We start from the raw sequence: 13,269 nt of genomic DNA, 5'->3' as shown, positions 1-13,269 counted from the left end.
TTAAGAATATTTTACAGTACAGGTGGTTTTGGTGAAAGCCATTCTGTGCCCTTTCGCCTGAACCCATCAGCTTATCCCATGTCCTCGACTACCCACTTCCTTTATTATGTCTCATGTGCAATACACTGGTTATTGTTCTGAAATTAGGTACTGAATGTCGGGACAAAAGAGTTAGCAATGATATGTTAACAACACTTACGGTCTTGCTGGATCTTTGCTGTTAGTCCAAGTAAAGCCAAAGAGAGACAAACATAAGGATACACAAGTTGTGGTGTGATTTTTAATCATTATTAGAGACAAATACACACATCATACTATGTTAAAACTGTTATCACATATGGCTCAGTGGTTCCAAACTGACCCACTCAGCTCATTTTGAGTAGGTCATCAGCAAATAGTTTGACTTTGTTAATAAAAACATTTAACAGTGGTAAATATTCATATTCATATGAATATTCATATTTTTATTAGCTTATAGTTTGGATGGCTTGGTATGAGCTTGCAGGCCTCAGGCCTAGGCAGAGGAGGAGGGAAGTAATTTAACCCTCCTGAGTGTGTAAGTTTCTTTGCCTAGCCATCATGGCAGAATGCAGCAGAGAGGACAGAGCTGTGTTTCACAGTTCTAGGAGACCCAGAGACGCCACTGGTAGGTGTGAATTTGTTTGATTTCCAGTGCTGAACTAATTGCTCAACTTGGATTGATTGTGTTGTCAGCTGTTTGGTCCAGTAACTGACATACATGCTTGTTTTAATATGAAATCCATTAGTTTAAAACTTTTGAATAAATAGATTTATGATTAGGTTCTAAAAACTTCAAAAACTGTAAGGATAAAAAAAAAAAATCACAAATATTCTTAGGTAGAAAAAAACTGTTTAAATATTATTTAAAAGTATAAAAATCTGTAATAAATTTAAAGATACTCGTGATGATATTGCTTTGTGGTTTATTAAGAAATACATTTTATGTGAATTTGTGTTTCCCTTCTTTAGGTTTTCAACCTGCCCCATTAACTTCCCTTAAATGTTGAAATACATGTTTGGGACAAATAAAGAAAATATAATCAAGCTGAGTTGGCCAGCGTCCTCTGTGGAATCCAAGCCGGTTTGAGTTACGGCTGGCACTGAAACAGGGGAATTTGTTAAAGAACTTGACAGTTGAAAACCAGGCTTTGCAGCAGGAGATGAGAAGATAAAAGGCTTCAGACGTCTAGGTGAAGACGCAGAGGTGAAGCTGTCCGGTCCATGAGGCCAACGTGGCTGAAGATGCCGTGAGAAAAACCATAAAACAGCTCAAAAGGGAGCAAACCATTGCAAAGAGCAGCTTCACCAGACAAGCCAATTTCCTGGATAAAGGGGCAAGCACCATGGTTGAAGCAGAGCTGAAAGGATATAATAGGCTCCTTGATTATTTCAAGAGGGTTATTGAAGCCAGTGATGACTACAGGTTGGAACTACTGGCTGAGACCAAAAAATGGTCTCAGCCTCCTTGGAGAGGTCCTAGAGGGCGACATTCAGAAGACTGCAGATGATGTTGAGTCAAGACTGAAAGAGTTAAAAGAGACTGTCCAACAGAACCTGTGGTCGCGGTATGGTCAGTATAAGCTCACTGTTGCAATCTTGGAAGCAGAAAAAAGCTGTGAGGTGGCAAGTCACCTACCCGTGGAACATCTTGAGGCCTATGAGGTGCATCTGACTTTCCTGAAAAGGAGGATGCACGACGCTCGTACAGCTATGTCATCCTGGGAGCAGTGGATCCCTGGTGAGGAGAGAAGGGACCTACTGTAGATGGAAGAATTAAAAATCTAAGAGAAATCAACAGCAAACTTGAGCTTAGACAAGCTGAATTTTTCTTGGTGTAGTGGATTCCAGTGGACACACAGGCTGCAGAAGTGACTGGTGGAAGGGATGGAGCATTATTGTGGAGCATTATTGTGGAGAAAGCTCTGGCCAACCTCACAGATCTGGGAAATTCTGGTGCAATAAAGAATCCACTGGCGATCAAATTATCTAACTGTGTAGAGAGACTTGTTAATCTTCATGTGGATCCAGGCAATAATGTCACATCAGATCACTGCTTTGATGTCCTGCTGAAGTTCCTGAAAAACCAGGAGGAGATTCTTGAGAGGCTCGAGCAGCTTAAAGTGGTTGAGAAGACAGAAAGACCAGAGCATCATCCTGGAAAGAAACATGAAAAAAAAAAATGCCTCTACAAAACCATGTGTGTAGTATACAGTGGTATGCAAAGGTTTGGGCACCCCTGATAATTTTCATGATTTTCCTTTATAAATCATTGGTTGTTCGGATCAGCAATTTCAGTTAAATATATCAAATAACAGATGAACACAGTGATATCTGAGAAGTGAAATGAAGTTTATAGGAGTTACAGAAAGTGTGCAATAGTTATTTAAACAAAATTAGGCAGGTGCATAAGTTTGGGCACCCTTGTCATTTTATTGAATTGAATGCCTTTAGCACTAATTATTGGAACAGAAAACTGGTTTTGTAAGCTCACTGACCCTTGACCTACATACTCAGGTGAATCCAATTATAAGAAAGTCTGGATTCTGGTTAACCCTCTCATTGGAAGCTATAGGAAGCGTTTAGAGGCTGTTATTTCTGCAAAAGGAGGATCTACTAAATACTGATGTAATTTTTCTGTTGGGGTGCCCAAACTTATGCACCTGCTTAATTTTGTTTAAATAATTATTGCACTCTTTCTGTAAATCCTATAAACTTTGTCTGCTATATGATATATTTAACTGAAATTGCTGATCCAAACAACCAATGATTTGTAAAGGAAAATCATGAAAATTATCAGGGGTGCCCAAACTTTTGCTTACCACTGTATGTGGTGAAGGAAGACAAGTTGATAAGATCTTCTGCAAAAACACTGAAGGCATTAAAGCTTCATGAGAAGAGAGCTGCATTAAAAAAGGCTGGGAGCTTGTGGTCGGTGCCTTGGACACCATGATGGAGAGAGGTTTTGAGGAGACGCATTCTTATGCAAAAATAAAGACTGCAAAAAAGATGGCACTTCCAATCATCATTACTTTCCTCTGCCAAAAAGGTGACAGCAAGAAGGAAAGTGAAGAGGAGATTGGGGAAAGTATCAAAGGAAAATTTCAGCTGACATCTGAACAGGAGGACTTTTTGTCTGAGCTTTCTCCAGAGATGGCAGAGAGATGCAAAAAAAGCTTTCATAACAAGACAGCAAGGATGACAAATGCCAGTACAAACCATGATGCTGTTGGAGGTAACTGCCAATGCAGGTCAGAAAATTGCCACTTTGATTGACCTTGCATCTGACAAACTACATCACACACATGGCTGCGGACAGACTGAGGCAGTGACGTGCAGTCAGGGGAGGCAGGTGAGGCACGGCCTCACCTGTCATCGTGGAAATATAAAATTAAAAAATAAATTAAATGGTTATATTCATTCAGTGATTTGTATTTTAAAGTTCTTTTCGATTTAACTACACCATTTTTAGATTAGTTTTTTCAAAATCGCTGAATTTTCGCATTTGCCGGTCAAATACTAAGAGACGAACGGTGAGGCACCAGCCCGGCGAGCCGCACCACGGATTGCGCAATCCGTGGTGCGGCTCAGTATATTCATTGCCAATGACTACTAACTGTGCTGGCATGCTATGCAGTGAGACCGGATTACTTTCCCTTTGCATGTGGCTATTAAAATGTTCTAACACTTTTACTATATGAACTAAATTTCCATATTTTAGCTGGTGTATATAATGCACAGTTTTTTTTTTTTGTTTTTTTCATTAACAACTGTATGTGTGTAATGCATTCTTGTGTTGAGCGATCATGAAACTGCTGCGAAGAGACACTAGGTGAGGCACGCAGTTCTCGTGCCTCATGGTAGGGGGCGCTGGTGATCCCAGGGACTCTACGACTCCTCGGCGGCAAGCTACCATAAACAGTTAGCAAGGCCAGTTAGTTTTTCCTGTTGCTTGGCCTTATGTTCAACATGGAAGATTACATAACTCAACTGAAAGAATTTTCTAAACTGGACTTTCAATCGAAGCAGAAGATAATAATTAAAGGAAGACCAACACCGGAGCTAAAAGGTTTGCTTCAGACTATGTTAATGTTAAACAAAACAACTGTTGCCAATCAAATGGTGAATAAGCTATATGTTTGTAAATCTGATGTGATGACGTCAGTGCCTCACCAGTCACGACCCTCACCGCACGTCACTGGACTGAGGCTACGCAGTGAGAAGGTGAACGTAGGTGTGCATGGTGTGGGTGGAATGTCCCTGAATGTCAGCACTGAACAATACCTCCTCAAGGTCAGGATTAAGACAACTGATGGCAAACTGGTAGCTCATTAATTTATATGCTATTATTTGGATGAAATTGCCAAAGTGCACATAGTCATTGAACCTAAAACGCAGCAAAGGTTTTTCCCAGAGGTCCAACTGGAGGAACTGAGGAGGCCAGAAGAGGCTGAACCCCTCATGAGCCACAGAGATGGAAGAATTGCTCCCCAGTAGAGATAATTCTTTTGACTTTGTTTAATGGGAAAGTCCATTCGGGAAAACAGTGGGAGGAGCACACCCAGGGCATTTTGAAGATGTGGAGGTGATGGCACATGAGTCAAAGACCCATTTTGCTCTCTCTATGAGCACAGCTGATGTTAAATATGAAGAAATCATATTATAATGTGACTGATGGGAAGTTGACAACTGCGACCAACCATGAATTTCTTGAATGGTGGAAGTGGAAAAGTATTGGGGCAGTCTGGGAGCTGTGAAGTTTGAAGGGTATCAGCGTGGAAACATGGAGGGAAAGAAATGACTCTGGCAGAGGAGAAAGAGTTTGAAATTATAAAATGAGAATTGACTTATGTAAAAGAAGATGCTCACATAAGTTCTCCGCACTGGGATGCAAACTATCCATGGACAGCAGATCCCTCCTCACTCCTCAACTCAACTAAGAAGCTGGACTTTATGACCCAGTCAGCTTAGTAACACCTGCCAAGCAGAAGGGGGAAATTGTTGTGAGGAAAGCATTCCAAGAAACAGGCATTGGAAAGCTGACAAGTGAAACCTGGGAAACCTCAGAGCAGAGGCTATCAAACTTTCTGAGGAATATGTGGCGTTAGGAGAAATTAAGTTCCATCGGAGTCTCACACCAGTCGGCTGGATAGGAAAACCCTGGGGAATCACCTTCTCAGATGGGAGTGATAATACTTATGGAGCTGTGATTTATCTGAGATGGTCCACCAGGCAAGGCGTGGAAATCTGATTAGCTGAATCTAAAGTAAAGCTGACTCCACTGGATCAGAAAGGATGGAAGGTTGGAGGTTGAGCAGGTAGACAGCCAAACAGTGCTAGGAGCTATCCAAAGGGACAGGTACGGATACCAGACCTCCTTCGTAAGCCGGGTTGGTGAAATCCAGAAGACCGGATCAGTAAATGACTAGTGGTGGATTCCTGGGGAATCAAACATTGTTGACATCATCACAAGAGGAGACTCTCCTGAGGAATTAAATGAAGATTCCACATGGCAGAACAGACCAGAATTCCTAAGGTGGCCTGTGGAAAAATGGCCCAGATTGTCAGCTGGTGAAGTGGCAGCATATGGTTTTGTCCTGCTTAATTATTCCCAGCTGTGTCTCCACCTGTTCTTGATCCTCTCCTTATCTTTTGTCTGTATTTAAGTCCTTAGGCTGTGCCAGTTCTTTGTTGCGTCATCGTTGTCAGTGTTTCCTCTCTGTGTCACCCTGCTCCATTGTTTTGTATTTAGTTCTGGCACCTGTCCAGCTTCAGTATAGCTGTATTTATTATTTTCTAGTAATTTCCCTAATAAACCAGCTTTAAGTTTAGTTCTGTCTATGACTCTGCATCTTGGGGTCTTATCCTGCCTGCCACACAGCAAGCCACTACAGCACTTTTATTTTTAAATATAAATTTCAAGACAATAAATAACATGCATAAAAAAATGCATTTGATAAATATCTTGACAGCTACTTTTTTTTTTAGATTTTTTTTCTTTTTAGTGCTGACAAATTTTCCTTCTTCCTTTTGACCAGAACTCTTTATAGCTTGTGCAGCTGCACTCTCTTCAGAAAGTGCTTCATTTGTATTAAAAATTTTTCTACTTTGTTACCTCATTAGTGGAGAACCCCTGTTATAGCAGACAGGCGTGCTGTAAAGCATTTATTTGCTAAAGTATCTAGAATATTAATTATTACAAATATAAGAGAGAGAACTCTGGTAAAATATAGTGAAACTGAGGAATAGTGGATAAGGACTCACCTGTAAGGAGTTCCCGTGCCGGGAAAGGACAAACAGTGAGGGAGAGAAAGACAGCACACTATTACACCATTTTACCAAAGAAATACACAGAATATGTTTAAGTGGGAAGAAAAGCATAGAGCACATTTATTTAGTTTCTAGACTCTTAAGACAGAAAGCTGGGCTCAAATGTAAATAATTTCTCATCAGTAACTTCTGTTCCTTCCTTGTGCTATCCTGTAATTGTACTAAACACCTTTAGATATAAATATTTAACAGTTATATCGACCTGCCAGACTGTGATTTAAACGCTTTCGACACTGACACACAGGAACACAAACCTTTTACTAAGGGGAAAAACCTGGCCCTATGTGAAAAAACAATTGTTAAATCATTAATTAACTCTAATTATCCACATTTTTTGGAAAACAGCATTCACTTTCACTAGCCAGACCCAGGCCTGATTACTGCAAAACCTGCTGAATCAGGAAATCACTTAAATAGAACCTGTCAGACAAAGTGAAGTAGGCTAAAAGATCTCAAAATGCAACACAATGCCATGCAATCATGCCACAATTTGAGAAACAAACTCATGTGACATCTGTCAGTCTGGAAAGGGTTACAAAGTTATTTCTAAGGCTTTGGGACTCCAGAGACATTATCCACAAATGGAGAAACAGTGGTGAACCTTCCCAGGATTGGCCAGGCTATCACTGAGTGCATCAGTAACTCATACAGGTCATAAAATAACCCAGATAAACACCTAAAGAACGGTAGACCTTGCTTATTTCAATGTTCATGATTCAACAATAAGAACGAGATTGGGCAAAAATGGCACCCTTGGGAGAGTTTCAAGCAAAAAGAACACAAAGGCCTGTCAAAACACATCTTGATGATCCTTAAGACTTTTAGGAAAATATTCTGTAGACTGACAAGACAAAAGTTTAACTTTTTTAAAAAAGCTTTGTGTCCCATTAAATCTGCATAAAACTAACACAGATTATCATAAAAAGAGCATCATGGCCTGGGCCTGCTGTGCTGCTTCAGGACCTGGAAGACGTGCTGTAATTGATGGAACCATGAATTCTGATCTGCACCAGAAAATCCTGAAGGAGAATGTCTGGTCATCAGTTCATACTGTATCCTGAAGCTCAAGTGCACTTGAATTATGCAGCAGGACAATGATCCGAATCATACCAGCAAGTCCACCTCTGAATGGCTCAAAGAAACAAAATGCTTTTGAAAAGGCCTAATCAAAGTTGGCTTTTGCTTTGGCATGATGTTAAACAGGATGTTTATGTTCAAAAACCCTCCAATGTAGCTGAATTAAAACAGCTACAAAGAACAGTGGGTCAGAATTCCTCTGCAGTGATGTAACTCATTGCTAGTTACTGCAAACACTTGATTGCAGTTGTTGCTGCCAAAGATGGCACAATCAGTTTTTAGGTTTAGCGAGGCAATTACTTTGTTCCCACAAGGCCAGGAAGGTTTGGATAACTTTTTCCCCTTAATAAATGAAATGATCATTTATGTATTTACTTGGGTAATGTTTGTCTAATATTAAAATTAGTTTGATGATTTGAAATATTTAAGCGTGACAAATATGCAACAAAATAAGAACTCGGGAAGGGGGAAAATATTTTTTCAAATGCATAATGTTTTTAAGAGTGATCCACTGAACAGTCTGTTGAATCATCAGTAATATTCAATTTAATATACTGGTGTACAGTTGTTTACCACCTGACCTTTCAAAAATAACATCCCATTAATGGACCTTTCATGGCTGAACATCTTGGTTTATAAAACTGTATATCTAATTTAAATTTAAATCTTATGTGCTATTTTCACTGTAAATACTAATCATGAGGGTAAAAGGGAGGAAAGCTGACCTGAAGTCATCAAGTATGCTGCTGCCTCACTCTGAGCTGTCCACCTGTCCTCAGAAGTCTGGACTCACAAATGTACTTGTCATGTAGGAACTAGCAAGTATGTCAATACAAACTCTCTGTACTCAGTACTGAGAAACACACACTAAAAGAACTGACTCTAGACCAAAGCAAAGATTTTGACTAGATCAGTTTTAGCCACTCGTCCTGACTTTGATGGTTAAGGTTGGCAGATAAAATAAATTCATCATACACTGCAGCAAAGGAACTATGAAATAATTATTTATATAGTGAAATAACTGAATATGTTTTAAATAAAATCAATTGATATTTTATTTAATTGATGACACATTCAATTAATTATGTAGTGTGTATGTCTGTGCAACAAAAAGAAATTTGTGTGTATTTCTTTGTTGTAACAATGCTTCTTTTCAATAATCATATACTTTGGAAAGCCTGTTTATTTCCCCTTAAATGGAGCTACCTTTGAAAGGAAAACATATTTTTTGGTTGAGCAGCAGAGTTTAGTATGTGTATATGATTTATTGCCAAGACGCATTGTTACAACAAAGAAAAAACCAAATACAAATTTCTTTAGTCATGGAAAATAAAATACACCCATGTCACGTCTAAGGTTTTATGTATGAGGACATAATGAAAAAAAAAATCATCTGGATTTACCAGGTTCTAAAATAATTTAAATGTAACCTCAGGTGTAAAAAAAAACACACAACAGATTGTACTTTGTCATTATTTATTTAAAAAAAACTAAACCAAACTGCAGAAACTTTGTGTGAAAAACTATGTGCAGCACACGATTCATTAGTTTGCATAATTTCAAGCAATCGTTGTTTTAACGACCCGAGCTCCAGTTTTCGATGCATTTTCAATTTCTCCTAGATATTTGTGATTAAATGAACCTGAAATGTATGTATACTAAGCTTCCTCTTTGAACAGGAAGTTGTATTTTGTTACATGCTTTTGTGAGAAAAAAAGATGTGCTCAGATGTGGACACTGGGCTTATTTTATAGCATAACACAACAAAAACAACATGACTTAAAGTATAAAATACTATTGAGCACAATGAAATATAAGGTGCAGCAAAGCCAAACTGTAATGTTCCCATATGTGGACGCAGGGTCTCAGGAGGCTATATGACTATCAGTCCCTCACATTTTTCTGGAGAAATTTTGGCTTTCTTGCTTCCTTACAATGTTGCTTCAGTTCATTGACATTTGTGGACATTCATTTATGCACAGCTCTCTTAGGATCCCTCCACAGCTGTCGTAGATTTGCTGGTGTTCTTGGGCTCATTGTGATGTTATATGATCTAATTTTGGACAAGCTTGAGCTGTCACACAGAGAGCCTCACATTTAATTCTAGAATACGATGGTATACAGAGGAGTTCATGGTTGACTTAATGATTACAAGATGCCGAGGTCCTGTGACTAGAAAACAAGCCAAATCATCAGTCCTCCACCACCACCGTGTTGGACCGCTGAGGTGTTAGTGCTGATAAATTGTGTTTGGTTTTCACCAACGGGGGCATTTTGGCCAAACTTCTCCACGTTGGACTCATCAGTCTAAAGGACCTTGTTTCAGAACTGTTTCAGCTCTGTTGTTATTCTCGTTCTCTTTTCCTGGTAACCATTCCAAACATGCAACATGCAACATCTAATTGTACTGTCAAGAACTTTAACATTTAATGTGCAAACTGAGGCCTGTAGAGTCTGAGGTGTGTGTTTTTGTTGTTGTTGTTGTTGTTGTTGTTTTTTGTTTGTTTGTTTCTCTAAGCATTGACAACCTCCTGGGAGGTTTGGTAACAGTTTTAAGTGCTTTCCACTTGTGAATAATGTTTCTCTCTGTAAGTGAGTAATGGACTTTGAATTGTTTGGAAATTGCATTATAACTCTTCCCAGATTGATGGGCAGCAACGATTGCTTGTCCAAGATCATTGCTGATGCCTTTGCTCCTGAGTTATATAACACAGATCTAAATGCTCCAGACCAGCAAATTGCCAGAACCTCCACTTTTATAGAGGTGGTCAAACTTACTGAAGATCAGTTCACCAAATGTATTTGTTTGCCAACACCTGGCTGCTCTTTGACCCTCTTAACTCCTGTGGCAGCAGTAAGGGTCTACTTAATCTTTCACACAATGCTTCTGCATTCTGTCTTAATTTTTGTTAAGTAAATAATGAGATCGTACAATGTGTCATGTGTTCTTGTTCATATGAGTTTGAATTTTAATTTTCTTAGACCTGCTAAGGACCAGATGATTTTTTTATTAGGTCCTGATTTATAAAATGTTAGACTTGAAAGAGGATGTACTGGAGCTTGCTGGAGTGTTCTAAACTGGGATCCAGATCAGTTAATTTTGGTTTTGACAGGGTTTCTGTTAAAAAATAATCTTTCGGGAAAAAAATGGGATAAATTGACTTGACAAAGGAATTTCTAAAAATGTCTCCCAAAAAGCTCAAACCCTCCCTTTCAAAGGATGTTCTCACTCTTCACCCAAAGAATTGACTAAAATGAAGAAACTGACTTGTCAAATACACTTCAGTGCACCTCTGGCCACAACATTGTGTGGTAGAACTGTCAGGTTGTCTGTTCATTATTGAGCTTATCACAGTATTATTTGTTTTAAAAGATTCTGCAACTGTTAACTGCCAGAGAAAGATACCATAGAACCTGTAAGTCGGGATAAATGTTCAAAAACACTGGATCAAATGTACTCATACAGGTATAGAGCAGCAAATGCAGAAACTCATACCCTACACTCAGATTATCCAGTCTTTGAGTGAGACCAGAGCCTTTTGTATATCGCCATGATGTCACTATCAAAAGGCCAGCAAAATTAACTGCATTACATACTTCTAATGCGTGCCTCACTTTCAGCAGTCAGTTGAAAAATGATCTGCCCTTTATGAAAAAGGCCACAATCCATGACTTTTAATTTGATAAGGCAAACTGGAACAACGTCTTTGTTCAGTGTCAGGTTACATCAGCAGTATATAGCTTAAAGAGTTTCTAACTGTGTGCGCTAAAACAGGGCCCTGACACCACATCAGGCATATCCAATAACTCCTCTAAAAGTGTAGTTTGGAGCTGCAGCAACCATCTCTGTAGTTGGTATAGTTTTTGATGCAGCACTGATATCACCATTTTCTGTAACCACTTGAGTTCAAGTGTATGTTATGATTGTTGGGTGACTTACGGTCTTGTGGGACTTCAATGGGTGCTGCTTCCCGCCACAGTAGCAGCAGTAATGACGTAAGAGTCATGGCTGCATTCTTGCCCTGCCACAACATCTCTATCTCTCCAATTGGCTGACTTTTCCCCTCAGCACGTCTGATTGGCTAGACTGTTGTCCTGGCAGCCGTGCTGATGACCTGTGAACGCAGAGACAAAGAGAGACAGATGGTAAGGATGAAGACAGTGCAGTAGACTGACAGTATACACACTTGTGTGTGTGGGGTGAGTATGTAGCTGCATATATGCATTCTGGCATGAAGGAGTGTGTGTTGTCTCTGGCCTACATTCACAGCTGAGTCCCCATGTGGCTCCCTAGAGGGAGCAACCTAGAAGCAAAGCCAAGTAGAAGCTCTGTAGCACTTATTCTTTAAGTGAGATCAGGCTCTTATCACAGCAAGACCCAGACTTTGTTTACAAGGCAAAATGTGGAGTAGTTCAGATAAGCTGCTCCGAAATGATGCTGATGAGGTATGGGATCATTTCAACATTATCTTCTCACCAATTCTGTTTTCAGGTTTAAGGGGTGTTTTGGGTTTAGGACCATTTGACTTCTTATTTCATAGGACTGGGAAAAAAATTACACATCACTGCTTAGCATATTATTGTACAGATAGAATTCTTGAATCACTGTGGCTTGCAGGTCTTATATGTGAATTGATAAATGGAATTTAACTCGTTTATTTTAAAATGCACTGAATTTGGTCAAAACAATAGCACTTAATTCTGCAAAAACAGTATAATTATTTGAATAAAGTAATAAACATTAAGGAGATTTTATGATTCAGTGAGAATGAAAATCATGATATCTGTCACAATAAACAAGCACAGGACACTGACACCTACACTGGCAAACAGTGTGTGTCATCCACTGGATTTAGAAAAGTGTTTGATGTTTTACATTTCTGAGAAGCTTTTCCATTTCTCTAAAAACTGAACAGGTTGGGTTTTTGCAGACAGTGCTGCAAGACGCATCATCAAGTTTTATTAGAGGATCTCACAATGGTGAGACACCATCAGTCATTTCAGGAAATGCCCCAGAAAACTTACAGGGCCAGTCAGAAGTTTGGACACACTAGTGTCCAAACTTCTGACTGGCCCTGAATTTTAACCTAAACCAGGTATCAAGTGAGAAGTCATGAACCCGTCCTTCCAGAGAGCCGCATAAGGGTTTTTTTGCCCATCTCCAGTGGTTCCCTATGGCTTTGAAAAATAAATGAACAGAAATATGGAAATGAACAATCATTATTTTTATTGAGTGTTTTTTTTTCTCCTTTGTTTTCTTTTTTCATTGCTGTAAGTCATTGTTTTCTTATATTATAGGACTGGGCAACAATTCCACATATTACCACTTAGCTTTATCAGCCAATATTAGCTATTTGCCATTCCGTCTGTATCTGCATTTATAACAGCCAATAAGTAAAAATTAAAAATAAAAGAAGAGAAGGGAGAAACACCCTTCAACCATCTTAGTGTTTGTTCACCAGTGGGCACCCTGAAAAGTCCCAGTTGGAAAGCTACAGTACAACAAGCTGATGAGTAAATAAATACCTGCACATTACAGTTATTAGAGAAATTTGTTTAGGTTGCATGTGTCCAAAAGAAAAAAGAACTGAGCTGATATAGCTGAATATCAAATTCTAATACAGTCGTCCCTCGCTATATCGTGGTTCACTTACTGCAGCTTCACTGTATCGCGGCGTTTTCCCTATATCGCAGAGTTCTGGGTATTTATTTTTGTGGATGAATACCGTACTGTACACAATGAATACGCAGTGCTGTACGCCACTACCGCTTGCACATGTTTGCCAATGTGAGACTGTACACAGCACACCATTGGCTGATGGAATTAAAGGCAACCAACCACAG

The 13,269-nt window shown here is 39.3% G+C and overlaps 1 protein-coding gene across 3 annotated transcripts in view; it reads right to left on the bottom strand.

Moving 5' to 3' along the window:
• The window catches only part of nfasca (neurofascin homolog (chicken) a), a 120,415-nt gene that overhangs the window by 77,446 nt on the left and 29,700 nt on the right, over positions 1–13,269 (bottom strand). For all 3 annotated transcript variants that reach the window (XM_030729716.1, XM_030729714.1, XM_030729715.1), the window contains exons 4-5: positions 11,366–11,540; positions 200–217 (exon numbers count right to left, since the gene is read on the bottom strand). In XM_030729716.1, coding sequence (XP_030585576.1) covers positions 200–217; positions 11,366–11,459 — 112 coding nt within the window. In that variant the 5' untranslated portion in view covers positions 11,460–11,540. The remainder of the gene's footprint in view (positions 1–199; positions 218–11,365; positions 11,541–13,269) is intronic.

The sequence above is a fragment of the Archocentrus centrarchus genome, chromosome 5 (genome assembly GCF_007364275.1).
Source record: "Archocentrus centrarchus isolate MPI-CPG fArcCen1 chromosome 5, fArcCen1, whole genome shotgun sequence".
Lineage (NCBI taxonomy): Eukaryota > Metazoa > Chordata > Actinopteri > Cichliformes > Cichlidae > Archocentrus > Archocentrus centrarchus.
This window is presented reverse-complemented; position numbering and strand designations above follow the sequence as displayed.